At 50.8% G+C, this 16,821-nt stretch overlaps 1 protein-coding gene across 19 annotated transcripts in view; it reads left to right on the top strand.

Moving 5' to 3' along the window:
- RBFOX2 (RNA binding fox-1 homolog 2) overlaps positions 1-16,821 on the top strand; it is a 617,871-nt gene that overhangs the window by 401,232 nt on the left and 199,818 nt on the right. For all 19 annotated transcript variants that reach the window (XM_086958635.1, XM_086958667.1, XM_086958628.1 and 16 more), the window contains one exon: positions 8,264-8,410. In XM_086958635.1, coding sequence (XP_086814761.1) covers positions 8,264-8,410 — 147 coding nt within the window. The remainder of the gene's footprint in view (positions 1-8,263; positions 8,411-16,821) is intronic.

The following is a 16,821-nucleotide window of genomic DNA, read 5'->3' as shown; positions in this document are numbered from 1 at the left end:
CACCGCGTTGTCTGGCTACTAGCCCGCTGGCTTGTGGCCTTCCCGACGACGACAACACTGCTGGTCTGGTTGCTCCAGACTGGCCCTTGCTCCCTTCCAAAAGAGGAGCACCCGGACCCTCCTCGTCCACTCCAGACGCCATTTTAGGTCCACCGCGTGGGCTTGAATTTGCCAAGACTTGTTGCCCCAATCCTGGGTCCAGCGACGTCGACAGCATCAACCATCGTGGGACAGCTCACATCTCCATCCTGGTCGCCGACAACGCCTCCTGGTCCGTGAGACTGCAGAGCCCAGCGTCGCCCACTCACCTGGTCGAGGTGACTACCATCCGGTGCCCTCCTGGTGCCATCTGACCACTGGCTAGTGGTCAAGAACTTGGTCCCCTCTGCTTTCAGGTATCATCCATCTTCGATCCAGGCTTGGATCACTTCGAACAATCTTCACTGGTCGCCTGCCAGCAACTCTTTCTTCAGGCTCCTGGTTCGTCAACGAGGATTCCCGACGTCTTTTCAGACCTATGCAGCCGCAGCCCCCGGGCTAGGTAACTTCGGCATTTCGGTGCCCCAGCATAGCCTCACTATCCAAGGGTCCAGATCCACTGTCGTTTTCGACCTACCTAATCGGGTTCGCCCGAGAACACTAACTTTGCCTTTACTAGCTCCCATAGACTTTGTCCCGCATCGCGCGTGAGAGTGCACACTCTGCACCCGAGTCCCCTAGGCCGCCTACTTGTAATCTGAAGGTTCAGTAACGTAGTCCTAGCGATTCCAAAGCCTATTAGTCCAGTACTTACCTGCTAGTAATTTCGCATTCCACTTTCATAGTATATGGTTTTTCGTGCCCCTCGGGCATTTGTGTAAATTGTGCAACTTAAAGTATTTTCGTAAGAATTTTGTTGTGTGCTTAGTACCCTGTCCTCATAAAGAGTACAGGGCTGTTGTGATCTAAATAAATACACTGTTTATTTTCATAACACTTGTGTGGTGTCCTTTCACTTGGTGTTCAAGGGGTATATGTGATGGTATAACAGCTGGCTTAACACGCCCTCTAGAGTTTAGCCTGAAGACTGCTCTTGTCCATGCTACTAGGATAGCTGGTCTATCGGTTGACTTAAAACCAATCACCCTAAGGGTTGTTTGGACTGATACATAGTGATCACTAGAATAGTGAACACTGAATATCAGGCCAACTTCTCAAAGGCTACACCTCTGCCACGGCACGCCTGTGGGGTCAGCACCCCAATGTCTCAGCAAAAGACCCACAGGTGCAGCCCAAGCAGAATGGGATCCGCCGCTCCTGGTACACAAGCCAGGCGCGCCCAGGCCGCAGCTCCGGTGTCGCCAAACTCTATCCCCCGGCTGAGGGTCAGCAACTAGGCCCCACGCCTCTGGGGCCCCCCGCGGGCTTACCCCCAAATGGAGCGTCTCTGGCTCCATTTAGGGCCACCACCAAGGGTCAGGAGCAGAGCCGGACCTCCAAGCACCTCCGGGTCCCGTCTCTGATGATGCGGCCGCCGACAATGTCTCGGACCCGGGAAGCGCCAAACTCGAGGCCCTGGCTGCGCGGCGCCAAACTGGGCCGCAAAGCGTTTCAACTCTCCACCCGGCGTCCGGGACCCCGGATTTCTGAAAGTGTCCTCAGAGGGTGGCCCGCAGGTTCCGCAAGCCGGACCGCACTTTTGGCAGCGGTAGGCGTCGGAACAGGATATATTGGCAGATAATTATCGGGCCAAGACGGAGCTCCTCTAGGCAGCGTCCGCCATGTAAGCCCGCGAAGCCACGCCCCCCATCCTTTGCATTTCTAGTTGAATTACTGGACAGTGTAGCCTTGTGAATATAGGCTGCATTATTGTCTTTAATTTTCTCCTAAGTGTCTATGCAGGACTGCACTGAAGACACCTAAAGAGATTATTTTTGATTGCTCCGGGTTCCATGCACATGGGCGGGACTAGTCACTAGATTATGACTATAACAGAGATACCCCTACTACAGAACTGGAGTTACAGGTAAGAAACTACTCCTTCCTCACCTTTGAATTTCCCTGGCATCCGACTGGATCCGGATGATTTTTCATTGAGCAATAACCTTGCATGTGGTAGGTTGCTTCAGTCTGCTTCACGTGACGTCTTCATAGTCTCAGCCGTTGTGACGTCCACATCATCAATATAGGTGCCACTTTAGCACACTGATATCAGTTCAATTCTTTCCATGCCAACCAGCGGAGATCTGAGAAGGGAGCTTCCCTCTGCTCTTTTTGATAGGCTTCTTTCGATGTTTTGTTACGCATTTTTTGGTGCGTAGGTTTTTTTCAATGTCAAAGAAGACTTCTGGATACAAACCTTGTGGCGCCTGCCATCACATTATGTCCATAACGGATCCACACTTTTTTTGGTGCCTGGAGCGCAATCACAATTCTAAGTCATGTTCCGACTTCCAGGCCATGGCTCCGAAAGCTTTTAAGGAGTCGTCGGTCCCTAAAGCTCCTTGTGGCCCAGTGCTTGGCACTCCATCGTTCGCCCTGGAGGTCTCGTCCTCCCACCCAAATTTGTTGGGTAAGAGGCCTAAGAAACACAAGAAGTCGAATCAGGTTTCTACTTCTCCCCATCCGTCGGCTAACATGACTGGGTCTCTGCGCTCTAGACCTTGTTCTGCTGAACTAGCACCTGGGTCGGCTCTGCGCTTCCTGTCCTTCCTGGGAGCCTGAGCGACCGCCTGCCCAGCTCAAGGAATTTTATGACGCCATGTGCAGCATATTTGGCCAGCCTGACCCTTCTGGCACACCTTCGGGCCCCGGAGGCTCAGAGGGTTTATAGTGTTCGGCACAGGTGGCTCTGGCCCCTGTGCCAATACCCCCTAACTCTGTGGTAGATCCAGACTGACGCCGGTCACCTCACTGCAACCTTCCACTGATCCTGTCGCTGTGACTCCAGGCGCCCACCAGTGCCACCTGCCCCATTCTTATCCCTGAAGACGTAGGGCCAGATCGGAGCCTACTGACGCTGATCCCGGCACCAATAACATGCTTGGGTCTTAGGTCTGCCCCTTAAACTTATTTTGAAGGGCTAGGATTGGAGGAAGATTGGGAGAGGTCGCTGGACCCTTTACAGGACCGGCCGAAGCAAAAAATGGACTGGTTTGAGGAATTGGGTGAGGCCAATGTCCTGGATAACTCCAGATTCTGGCCCTCTTTCACCCCCTACCATGGCTGCAGATAAAGGAACTGCATTTGTGATGGTGGTGAGGACAGCTGAGGTCCTGGACCTTCAGCTTTCATCGGTGGAAGTCGAGGTGAACATTTTGACAGAGGTCCTGCAGCTAGATGTCTCCTCCTCAAAACTCCTTCTACCCTTTAACAAGGCCTTGACTAATGTACTTCTGGGAACCCGTTCCAAGCCCAGCACAGGACAACAGCCCGCCGCCATTGCCCTGCACCAGGCGATCCAAATTTCTCCACTACCCATCCTACCCCGAGAGCTTGGGTGCATTACCTTCCGCACCACCGGACAGAGAATGCAAGAGGCTGATTAGTTGGAGTAAGTCCTTTTTTCTTCCGCCATCCTTGCATTGCAGTTGTTGAACACCAAATACCTATTGGGCCATTACTTCCCCTACCCGTGGGAAACTGTTGTTCAAGTGCAGCCACAGGTCCTGGTAGAGGCCCTGGCCATCCTCTCATAGGCAGTATCAGACTGGAGAGATACAGCTAAATTTGCCACTTGATGTGGTCTTGACACAACCAAATTGCTGGGCAGATCGATGTCATAGATGGTGGCTGTTTGCCCCGCCTGGCTGGAACTATTGGCTTTTCTGAGAATGTCCAGGCTTCTCTCATAGACCTGCCATTTGACGCTACCCGTCTCTTTTGTGACAAAGCAGACCTGGCCCTAGAATGCTTTATGGACTTGTGGGCTACAGCCAAGTCCTCTGGCCACACATCCCCTGTCTGCTTTTTGCTCTTTTGTGACTACGGAAGGGGCTTTCAGTCATGCCAGCCGTACCCCAGCCACAAGGCTTGCAAGTTCACAACCTCTATGTGGCTTATACCGACCCCATGGGCCACTGCCAGAGGTCTGCTTAGTCTACCCCCCCCCCCCCCCCCCCCCCCACCCCTTCTCCCCAAAAGCCCTTGGCCTCCAAACCTTCCTAGTCTGTCCCTTCAAGATCATGGGCAGCCACTTGGTGGTAGCCTCAGCCATCACCTTCACCACTGGCAAAACATTTTATCGGACAGGTGGATTCTTGAGATAGTCCGAAGGGGCTACTCCCTTCCCCATTGCGACTACCCCTCCCTCCAAGCCTCTAAATTACAACTGGCTGACGGAGGATCACCTGACTTTGGCTCAGGAGGAAGTTTTGACTCTCTTGGCCAAGGGAGCCATAGAGAGGGTTCTGGCGCCAGGAGTAGGCTGTGGTTATTCTCGCTACTTTCTGGTTCTGAAGAAGGGAGAGGGCCTGTGCCCTATCCTAGATCTGCGAGTCCTCGACTCCTTCCTTTAAAAGTAAAGATGTTCTCTCTGGCTCAAGTCTGGTCTGCCCTAGACTCTGGAGACTGGATGGTAGCATTTGACTTGCAGGACACCTATTTTTACGTTCCCTCCCTGCTTGCTCATCAGTGCTATCAGCGGTTTACAGTAGGCCATGGGCACTTTCAGTCAAGGTGCTCCCTTTTGGCCATACCAGCACCCCTCAGGAGTTCACCAAGGTGCAGGCTGTGGATGCAGGTCAGCGGTACTAGTGTTCCCCCTATCTCGACTGGCTGTTAAAGGTGAGCTTGCCCCAGGCTATTGCCTCCCACCTCCAGACTACGACAAACCTCTTGCATTCACTGGGATTCTGTTTAACAAAAGCACGGGCGCACCACTTCACAAAGTTCAATACAACAATTAAGATTGATGGACGTCCAACTTCAAATGATAATGAAAGCGAGGCTCCTCAATTTTGGTCTCTTTTATTCCATTGAATGGTTGAAAAAAACACAGAACAGCTGACGCGTTTCGTCCCAGGTTGGGACAACTTCAGGGCAGTCTATAAACCAATCCTTATGTCTCCATGTGTGTCAAAGAGAAATACAGGATGTACAACACAAATGTCGGTCATTCATCAAGATATAAGGACGTAGGGAAGAATTCCCTTGGTATGAAGTTCCGTGTGGCCAGATGTGGGGTTAGTAATAAAGTTCAAGTCGACACTATATAAATATCAGTCTCAATAATATAGGGCGAAGGCACGCCTGTCCAATTTAGGTGACCGGGAGATTCTTTAAGGTATATTTCACTATGCCCCACGACCATATTCCAAGAGGAAAGCAGACTGTGATGTAACACATCAGTCACATTACTTAAGAAGGACAGGCCTCATCAGGCCAGAAAGACTGGATCGCAATCTAATAATCGCGGTCACGATGTAGTCCTCCAGAGCGTATCTGCCACGAACTGTCTTCCAGCGCTGGAAGATGGTTCGTGGCAGATACGCGGTCTTTCTGGCCTGCTATCACAGCTTTGCAACGTGGAGTCCCAGTGCTTGACATTTGTCAGGCAGTAACGTGGGTGTCTCTGCACACGTTCACCAAGCACTACTGCCTGGACAGTTAAGTCCGCAGGGATGACCTTTTTAGCCGCACTGTCCTGCAGGACTTCCTGGTCTAAAGCTGTCCGCAGTCCCTCCGGGGGATGATATTGCTTGGATATCTATTTAAAGGTAAGGCATCTGCGACTAGATGTATCGGATGGACAAGTTACTTTGGTAAAGCCTTATCTGGCAGACACCTGATCTAGCTGCAGATTCCTTACCGACCCATCCTCTCTGCTCTGCGGACTGGTTATTATGATCAGGGCTGTTGTCTTTAAGGACCCTAGTTGTTCAAAAACACACCACTGGCTGTGCGCTTCATGGCTCTGTGCTCCTGGTGTGGCTAGTCGGGGAAACGTAACTGACAGCACACCAAGGTGGTACCTATATAGGTTACACTCACATAACACTGCCAGAGACCATGCAGATGTCCTCACACAGAGCCAACAGACGCCACCTACCGGAATGCAAGGGTATTGCTTGAAGAAAAATCTTCCGGATCCAGTGACGCCTGGGAGATTCCAAAGTAAGAAATCTGCGACTAGTTCATGTCTCTACCAGATACAGTGTTGCCGAAGGTAAGTACCTTGTCCAAAGGCAAAGCCACCTTGTCCTATTTAGGAATGAAACATCGATTTACCTATTCTAACTCGTAAGCCATTTCAAACCATCTCTTCCAGTGTCAAATAAATTGGTGACCAGCCTGTTATGTTTGCAATAAGGTCGAGTTTTATACAAGCTGTCCTCAAACAAGCCCGATCTACTTTTTCATAACAGTAAAAGACTTCTTGTTTTGTTACTTGTAGTTCCTTCAGATTTTCACATTAACTGGAAAGTCTGCTTTGAAGGTCCTATGCTCGAGCAAAAATTCAGTTGAAGCTTCAATCAATTTCTTAATTTATGTTGCTCACTCAGCTGGCCAGCAAGGCTTGCGTTACTTAGCCAAATGTCACCCTTGCTCTGAAATGTGACCACACTGGTGCTTTTGGGGCAATGGCAAGATATGTACAGCACTAATCTTGCCATAACCATCTTAAGAAGCCTCCAGATCACCCTACTGCTCAATCGGATCTCTGAAGATGAGACTAATATATCAAAATATGTTTCTTATGGCTTGTACGGTTGTCATACGAGTGACACTGTCTTCTGGTTCCATAAGGGAGGTGAGATTGGGTGTACTGTGAGCTCATTTTTGGCAGGGCATGCACTGCTTGCTGTAACCTAGACTGTTGCTTGAAGCACCTCATCTTTTCCATTAATTCCTGTTTGTGCCCGTCATAAATGCATTCCTTTGGTTGGTCAGCATGCTTAATTAGTCCCGCCTTTTTGTGTTTCAAACCCTTTCAGGAGACTGTCCCTGTTACACTTGTTCTTACCCATTTTTTTACATAGGGTTAGTTTTGCGCACTTTTTTGTGTGCCTCACTGCTTCACGGACACTGTGCATTCATGTTTAGGTCTGCATTTGCGCCGCTGGTTTAATTGTTTTACTCTGGAAGCAGTGCGCTCTTTAGCGACTTGCCCACTTTCATATTCACCATCTCGCCGGAGTCCTTTATAAGCTCAAATGCTGTTCAGGTCACATTGCGTGCTGTCTCCCCACTCGACCACCTCTGTTATTTTCATCATTGCATCTTGTTTGCTGCGCGCTCTGTGCCATATCTCACTACCCTTTCACCCCCCCACCCTTCTGAGATCTCTGCTTACCCATTTACAAAAACCCCCACCACCCCTCCGAGATAGACTCTGCTTGCTTTACACACACTACGGCTTGGCACCATGAACTATCTGGGGCTGCACAAAATTCTGCATTGCTAAACACTTATAAGTTTGTTTTAATGTGCTCCTTGTGTGCATGGTAGGTGGTCACTTGAAAACCTACATCTGTTGACCACAGCACATTCGGGCAGTTATTCCTGATCACTGGCTGGGTAAGAGGTGAGCTCTCCCTACAAGATTCATGTGTCCGATAGCAGAGTTAACAAGCATAGCCTCCCAGAAGGCAGTCTCTTTTACATAATCTAACATGGGTTGTGTGCCTGATGCAGCTTGTCAGTGTTTCAGGGGTAGGCGAGGTTTGTGAATCTCTGAAGCAGGAGATGTTGTGACAACTGGACCAGTGTGTGAAAATCTCTAGAGCATGATTAGTGAAATGCCTCATTCTGGGATGGGATGTGACTGTATCTGGGTAAGGCAGATGTTATCTGGAGGCATGGCAGTGGGCGTCCGACCGTCTTGAGGCAGATACTGCACAATCCACTGCTTCCTTACTACAGTTCTTCTCTCCCCCATTTACTGTATAAGGGGGCGAGGCTGAAAGAGGAATTTGATTTCCACTCAACCTATGGCCCTGACAAGAAAAGCTATTCCTTGGTGTCCGCTGCCTGGGGGAGGAGTTATGAAGGGGGGGCATGCCTCCCTGCTCCTGTCTAATTCAGTAAAGTTGTTCTGTTTGGGAGTCTTGCTCTGACATGCTCCTTTATTGTCCCTCCATGTAGGTAATGAGCAAACTCTCAGCTCTAATAAATGACTCACAATTAACCCAGTTTGTGCTCCGAATCCCCTAGAATGCAGGTGGATATCTACAGCATCTCTTGGTACTTTGCTTTCTGTGATTGTCTTTAACCTCCTTCATTAGAGTCCTGTTGAGTTCCTGTTTGCACCATATAGATCTCAACCTTGTTTCTCCCTTTACAGCATACAGATGGAGGCGCACAGACAGATGGACAGCCCCCACAGACCCAGAGCAATGAGAGCAGTGACAGCAAGTCCACTCCCAAGCGACTGCACGTGTCCAATATCCCTTTCCGCTTCAGAGATCCTGACCTGCGGCAAATGTTTGGGGTATGTAGAGGCACTTTGCCATCTCATTTTAAATCTGTGTTGGTCTACTGTATAGTGACTTAAAAAACTTGCTTCAGATTTTTAAAAAAAATGAGACTATCATTTCCCCATGATGGGATAGACAGGCAAATGATATATGCCCCTTTGCTCAATTGCCATAAGCTGACTTTAGAGGTGTCCATTTTGTTATATTTTTTGACGGAATCAAAGTTATGCACGTAGGAAGCCGGCTTTTTATGTAGTGATGCCAATGTAGGGGCACACCATGCCAAAAATCCAGGCGACCCTCATGCGCTTCACACGGCTTACTTTAATGATACCAAGTGCTCTATTTGTGGTAATGTGGTCAAGCACTTTAGGCTTATCAGAGTGGAGTGTAAAGCATTTGTTGTTACACACACAGTCAGTGAATGGTTCACACACTGAAGAAGAAATCCGAGTCCAATTGATAAAAAAAGCCGATTTTTATTTCAATTTAGGCACCAAGATCTTTAGAATAAGATTAGTACATTTAGAGATTGCTATTTTTGAAGAAAATAAGGGTTTTGAGGAATGCGCCTCAAACTCTGCAATGTTAATCTATGGAAGGAAAAACGCATGTAGCAAAACGGTACTTGCGGTCAGAGTTCAGAGGTGCCCTTTGGGACTTAAGGGGCTAGGGGGTCATGGCCCAAAGCACTGCCAACAGTTTCACTTTACCTGCCCTGGTGTGTCTGGGTGCAGAGGTGCTGGTCGGGATGGTAGCCTCGAGCGCTGCACCGGTAAAGTCAATGGACACCTGAAAACAAAGGTTGCAAGGAGGGACCGGAGTACACGTCTGGCTGAACCCACAGGAGTGGGGGGCTCAGGTGATTGGAACCCTAAGCCAAGAGTACTGGCAGAATTTGTGAACCCAGCCTGTGGGGCTCTGGTTCAGAGGTGGTTGCCTGGCTGGCTGCCGGCCACTTGCATTTGAGGTTCTCATGGTTGTAGATGCATTTATAGAGGGGATAAAAACAAGACAGCAGGGCCACTCTGGTCGTGGATCTCGTCGGTCCTGAAGCCCCTTGTCGTCCAGGAAGGCTTCCAAGATGGTGGTGTCCTGGCAGGACAAAGAACAAGCTTTGGCTGGTGCAAGTGCTCCAGTTCTGTAGTAGGGGATCTCTGTGTATAGTCATAATCTAGTGAATAGTCCCGCCCATGTGCGTGGACCCCGGCCATCAGAAATAATCTCTTAAGTTGTCAAGAAATACAGAACTGCAAGACACTTAAGAGAAAATTAAAGACAAATAATGCAGCCTATACACACAGGCTACACTGTCCAGTACTTCAACTAGAAATTCCACCAAAAAAAACACATACACAACACTGCCTGCCCAGTTTCTTCCATAGAGAAACTTGCCTCCACCAGTAAAAAGCCTCTGGAATGATAGAGATAAAGGCATGGATAGACAAGCCCCATAGGCTGCCATTATGTGGCTTACAATAGGATACTGTGCCTTTAAGAAACTTTCAAGAACTTTCTCTCAGTATCCCAGAATGCACAGCAGGTCCCTTTTACTTTCAGTTCTTTTTTCCGGCTCCTGCTAACAGGACCCTGGCATTGAGCTCTCCCCTTTTTCAAGGGTTTATTGGATTTTGTTCACTTTTTGCTAAAAAGTGTTTGAGATTTGTATTCCTTGGTGCTTTTCTTCTCTCCTGTGTGTTTGTTCAGGCTTTTAGGGCTCTAAATTGCCTGCTCTTTTCGACAAATGCCCAGTCTGTGGGAGGAAGAAGGCCAAGAGTGATCCACATGAAGTCTGCATTATCTGTCTCCCTGAGGCACATGTCCCTGAAGACTGCGACATCTGCCAGCACCTTCAGCAAGGACCCTGAGGGAAAGACTGAAGATTAGGCTTCAAGGCCTTGAAGAGAGACGACTGCAGGCTGCAGGTGGGTCTGGGCAGGCTGGGAAGGTTCCCTCTGCCTCTGCTGAGGCCTCTGGGGGGCTCCCCAGAGGCAGGAAGACCAGCAAGCGGTCCCAGTCTCCGCCGGCGTCGATTGCCTCGACGACGGTGATGTGTGTTCCCCTTCTCCCCGGGGCTCCGGGTCGAGAAGGCGTGAGAGGTCGACGTCGAGGGGCCTGGTTCGGCCGCCGTCGAACCCACCGTCGACGGTGTCTTCATCGTGATCGTCGACGTCCGCGTCGAGCCATCGACGTCGAGGGAGAACAGACAGGCGTCGGCGCTCGTCGTCGAGCGACCCCGCCGTTCGCCGTCAAGAAGGTCGCCGTCGAGAAGACGATCGCCGTCGAGAAGACGATCGCCGTCGAAGACGATCGCCGTCGAGAAGACGATCGCCGTCGAGAAGATGATCGCCGTCGAGGGGATCTTCGGCGTCGAAGGCCTCGAGGAAGAGGATGGCGTCGAGGAAGAGTCGACGCTCGTCGTCGAGAAGAGATCGGTAGACGTCGCGGATGCGGTGTTCGACGTCGAGGAAGGATAGTTCGACGTCGCGGAGGAGACGTTCGACACCTGAGTCGCAGAAACGACATCCGACACGGAACACCGTTGTTCGGAGTCGAGGAGAAAGAGGTCAGCGTCGAGGAGTCGTTCGCACTCCCCGAAGCCGCGCAAAAGAGATTCTGGCACCAGAAGTCATGCTGGGTCTGATGGAGGACGCCGGAGGCGGCGATCACGTACTGGAGAGGCTGATTCGCAGTCCCCTCCGAAGAGGTCACCGGGCACGGTGTACTCAGTGGTATATACACCACCCCAGCCAAAGTCTCCGTCTCCGCCTCCTCCTATACGAAAGAGAATCCTCCCGTCAACCCTCCTCTACCATCATGACAGCCACCTCCACTGCTTTCACCGCATGGGCCCGCCCCTCGGTCGGTGATACCCCCGGTCCCTCCACCGAGATCGGCGTCGCTACCGCCTCTTCCTACTCAGCCTAAGGGGACTCCAAAACCCCGTCCCCCGGGTAAGCCATGGAAGACACCCCCAAAGAAACCTGCGGAGCGCCCACGGACCGGGAGATCACGCTCTCGTTCCCGGAGGAGGGATCGATCGCGTAACAAGTCGTCCACGCGGTCGAGACATCACCATAGGAGGCACAGGTCTCGCTCACGCACGAGGTCCTCAGGAACCAGGGACTTCTCCCCGACGTTGTCAGGATCACCGGATACAAGGGTGTCTCCGGTTGATGACTTGGTGGCGTTCCATGATGTCCTTGTGCGAAGCGCTGCCAAGTTGGGCATATCCTTGACAGTGCCCACGCCTAAGACGTCAGTCATCTTCGAGACACTGCACCAGAAACACCTGTCTCGTCCACTTCTACCTTTGGTACCGGGCCTGGAGGAACCGGCCAAGGACCTTTTCCTCACCCCTGCGGTGACTAAGGCGGCACCATCGAGATTGCAGAAAAAGTACTGGGCTCCCGATTCGGATCCGGCTTTTCTACCGGTGGATCCTCCTCCGGATTCGGTGATTGTGAGGACGGCCCGCAAACAGCATGCCACCACCCCGTCGTCCACAGTCCCCCCGGACAAAGAATCTAAGCGGATAGATTCAGCGGGAAGGAAGATGTGTGGAACATCAGCGACCTCTATGAAGACTGCAAGTGCCACAGCTCTGTTGGGTCGCTACGACCGCTCCCTCTGGGAGTCTCTTCAGCAGTTTGCAGAACACTTACCTCGCGAAAAGAGGGAGGATTTCCAGGAAGTGCTGAATGAGGGGATGCTGGTAGCTAATCAAATTATCAGTGCTGCGGCAGATTCATCCCTATTAGCGGCACATGGCTTTTGCCATGGAATTAACCAGAGACGACACGCCTGGCTCCGCCTTACGTCGCTAAAACCAGACGCGTAACAGAGGGTGGCCAACCTTCCATTCTCTGGCGAAACCCTCTTTGGGAAACATGCGGATGACAAAATGGCCTGCATGAAGGCGGAGGCTGAGACACTCACGGCTGTGGGTCTGGAGAAGCCTAAAGAAACGAAGAAATCGTACCGCTCATTCCAACGGAGGTTCGGTGGACAGGGCAGAGGACGTGGCCAAGCTTCGGGACAGTCGCAACAACAACAACAGTTCCGTAAGCCCTTCCAGAAGCGCCAGAAGGGCAGAGGAGGCCAGCAGTCCGCTCCAGCGGCCAAGGGCCAGGCCGGCTCTAGGCCCCAGGAACCTACTACCCCCGGATCTGTTACCCACTCCGGTAGGGGGAAGCATTCAATTTTTTCTGGCAGAGTGGAGAAAAATTACTCAGGACAAGTGGGTGCTGAATATTGTTTGCAATGGATACAGTCTTCGGTTCACCAGCCCGCCTCCATCAATCCCTCCGGTCAGTTCGCAGTACCAAATGCAGGAGCTCCAGGCGGAGGCAGATCTCCTGCTAAGGAAAAGAGCGATTGAAGACATACCTCTGTCTCAGAGAGGAAGAGGTCTGTACTCCCGGTTCTTCCTGGTTCGCAAGAAGGACAGGAACGAGTTCAGGCCCATTCTGGACTTGCGACAGGCAAACAGATGGCTTCGCAGGGAAAAGTTTTGCATGCTGTCGTTGCATCAGATTTATCCTCAGTTGCAACAAGGAGACTGGCTGTGTGCTATAGACTTACAGGATGCGTACTTCCATGTGCCCATTGCACACAAACACAGGATGTTCCTGCGGTTCCAAGTCGGCGCCAATCATTATCAATACACAGTACTCCCATTCGGACTAAAGTCGGCACCGAGAACATTCTCAAAGTGCATGGCGGTGGTAGCGGCACACCTGAGGAAGAACAATGTTTGTCTACCCGTACCTGGACGATTGGTTGATCAAGGCATCCTCCTTCTCGGAAGCGCGAGCACACTTCCAGAAGACATGCGTTCTCTTGAACAAGCTGGGGTTGCACATCAACATGTCCAAGTCTGTCCCGACTCCGGTCCAATGCATACAGTATTTGGGAGCCTCCATCAATACGCTGTCAGCAAGCGTGTCTCCTTCCGAGGAGCGACGGTTATCACTCCTTCGGAAGGCTCAGGCTCTTATGACCAATCCATCTACAACAGTGAGGATGGTGTCTTCTCTACTGGGATCGATGGCCTCTTGTATCTTCCTGACGCCTCACGCGCGGCTGCACATGAGACCGCTGCAGGAGTGCTTGGAGGACCAGTGGGATCAGAGGAAAGGATCGTGGGACGACAAGATGCGGCTGTCCCTGCATGCTCTTCAGTCTCTGAAATGGTGGTGTTCGGCGGAGAATCTCCTCAGAGGGGTTCCCTTCCACAAGGATATTCCCACGCAGACGGTTGTAACGGATGCTTCTCTCCAGGGGTGGGGAGCACACTCTGGGACCCTCCAGATTCAAGGACCGTGGTCCCCGATGGAGGCCACGTATCACATCTATTTCCTGGAACTCAGAGCTGTTCACTTGGCACTGAAGGCCTTTCTTCCGTCCTTCCAGACCAACTCTCTGCTTGGTCAGACGGACAATACCACCTCGATGTATTACCTCAACAAGCAGGGGGGCTCGAGATCACGCACTCTGTCGCAGGAGGCGCAGGCGATCTGGCACTGGCTTCTGGCCTGATGACTGACGATGACGGCTACCCATCTACCAGGTGTGCAGAATGTTCAGGCAGACGCGCTGAGCAGACTGATTCAGGAAAATCACGAATGGGTCATAAACGACGAAGTACTAGGAGAAGTCTTCGCAAGGTGGGGAACCCCAGACGTAGATCTGTTCGCCACCGCCGAAAACAGCAAATGACGAGACTTTGCCTCCAGGTACTACCAGCAGGGGACGCTGGGGAATGCGTTATGGATCAACTGGTCGAACAGCTTTCTGTACGCTTTTCCACCCATTCCCCTGATTCCGGCGGTACTCATCAAGCTGGCCCGGTCCCAGGCTCGGATGATACTCATCGCCCCGGAATGGCCCAGACAGTGGTAGTTCACGGACCTGCTTCACCGGTCACTCCTTCCTCACATTCGGTTGCCGTGCAGGCTGGACCTTCTCACGAAGTTCGGGGGGCAGATGTTGCACCCCAACCTCTCGTCTTTGAGTTTGGCGGCATGACTCCTGAGATAGTGCAATATGGTCATCTCAATCTGCCCGAAGATTGCATGAACATACTGAAGGAGTCTAAAAGGCCTTCCACTCTTGACTTCCTATGCTTACAAGTGGAAGAGGTTTTGTATCTGGTGTCAGTCCAAGAACTACGACCCGACGACGTGCAAGGAAGTTGTCATCCTTCCTTACCTTCTACATTTGGCGCAATCTGGCCTTAATGTTCATTCCATTAAGGTTCATCTTGCTGCATTGACTGCCTACAGGAAATGCCCTTCACAGACTTCCTTCTTCCAGATCCCTGTGATCTAAGACTTTTTGGAAGGCTTGAAGAAAGTGTTCCCTCCTGTCAGGCTTCCTTCGCCTTCATGGGAATTGAATGTGGTGCTGTCCAGATTGATGAAGGAGCCTTTTGAACCTATTCATAAGGCTTCGTTGCAGCACCTGTCCTCGAAGGCGGCGTTCCTCGTGGCCATTACATCGGCCCGCAGGGTGAGTGAAATTCAGGCGTTGTGTTGGCAAGAACCTTATACTGTATTTCATGCTGCTAAGGTTGTTATGCGTACTCACCCTAAATTTCTTCCCAAGGTTATTTCTGATTTTCATGTCAACTAGACTATAACTTTGCCTACGTTTTTTCAGACTCCTTCATCTCCAGCGGAAAGGTCTTTACATTCCTTGGATGTTAGGAGGGTGTTGAGATTTTATCTGGATAAAACCAAAGATATTCGTAGGTCTGACCAATTATTTGTCAATTATGGATCGGTCAGGACGGGTCTAGCGACCTCCAAGCAGTCCATCTCCAGGTGGATTGTGTCCTGCATACAGTTGTGTTACCAAAAAGCTAATAAGACCTTAGGAGGTAAACCTAAGGCGCATTCCACCAGGTGAAAAGCTGCCACGACAGCTTTACTCCGTAATGTTCCGATTGCAGAGATCTGGAAGGCGGCCACTTGGAAGTCGGTTCATACCTTTGCTAAGCATTACTGCCTGGACACTGATGCCAGGGCGGATGCTCAGGTTGGGCAGGCTTCGCTGCGAAATTTGTTCGCACAATAGTGGTGTTATTTTTTCCTTTCTCCACCGCCGCTTTGGTGTGGGGATGGGCTTGCCATTCTATTCACTAGATAATGACTATACACAGAGATCCCCTACTACAGAAGGAGGAGTTTCTGTCCTGTAACTCCAGTTCTGTAGTAGGGGTATCTGTTAGTCATAAGCGCCCGCCCTCCTCCCCGGTGGAGATGGATGTTTATGTAAGGAATGCTACAGGTCTGGCGTGCTACGCCTTCAAAAAGAACTGAAAGTAAAAGGGACCTGCTGTGCATTCTGGGATACTGGGAGAAAGTTCTGGAAAGTTTCTTAAAGGCACAGTATCCTATTGTAAGCCACATAATGGCAGCCTATGGGGCTTGTCTGTCCATGCCTTCATCTCTATCATTCCAGAGGCTTTTTACTGGTGGAGGCAAGTTTCTGTATGGAAGAAACTGGGCAGGCAGTGTTGTGTGTGGTTTTTTTGGTGGAATTTCTAGTTGAAGTACTGGACAAATGTAGCCTGTGTGTATAGGCTGCATTATTTGTCTTTAATTTTATCTTAAGTGTCTTGCAGTTCTGCATTTCTTGACAACTTAAGAGATTATTTTTGATTGCCGTGGTCCACGCACATGGGTGGGACTATTCACTAGATTATGACTATAACAGAGATACCCCTACTACAGAACTGGAGTTACAGGACAGAAACTACTCCTACTCAGGGTATTGGTGCAGGGGGGCTCCTTGAGGGCCTAGCGTCTGGAAAGAGACGTAGCTGACGTAGAGCCGCAAAAACCTTCTCAAGTGTTGCTCCCTCAGTGGGCTTGATGGCCAACAGCATGGTGAACCGGGCAGATGCTGTCTGTGCCTGCAGATGTATGGCTTCTCCACCCTAAGGGAGATGATAGTTGGTTGTCGAAGTGATGGGCAGTCCTCCAAGTGTTGGGAGCATGCACAGAAGCAGGACAAGTCTTGTCTTTGCAGTTTTTAATTGTCAAGCAGCAAGAAGGTTTGTCCCAGTTTCTCTGCAGTTTCCCGGTTCCTAAGGTGTCTCTTTTGTCCTTCTGTTCTCAGGTTGCCGAATCGGTCAGTCTGATTTCAGGGGGTGTCCCCTAAATAATTAATTATGGGGAGTGTATGGTGGTAGCCAATGGGTTACCTACTACTAGGGTGACTACACCCCCCTATATGAACACTTCTTGTGGGGAGTGGGTTAACCCTGACTCAGAAGTCTCTATTTTGACCAAAAACAAGATGGTGAAACCCTTCTCTGGCTGTTTATTTCAGGTAGCCCATCTTAGTTGTGTGACCAGCCATTTAATACAACACGCTTCCTGAATATTTAATTCCCCACCTGCTCTGGTGCCAAATG

The sequence above is a fragment of the Lissotriton vulgaris genome, chromosome 1_1, assembly GCF_964263255.1.
Source record: "Lissotriton vulgaris chromosome 1_1, aLisVul1.2, whole genome shotgun sequence".
Lineage (NCBI taxonomy): Eukaryota > Metazoa > Chordata > Amphibia > Caudata > Salamandridae > Lissotriton > Lissotriton vulgaris.
Note: the sequence above shows the minus strand (reverse complement) of the source record. Positions and strands in the feature narration are given on the sequence as shown.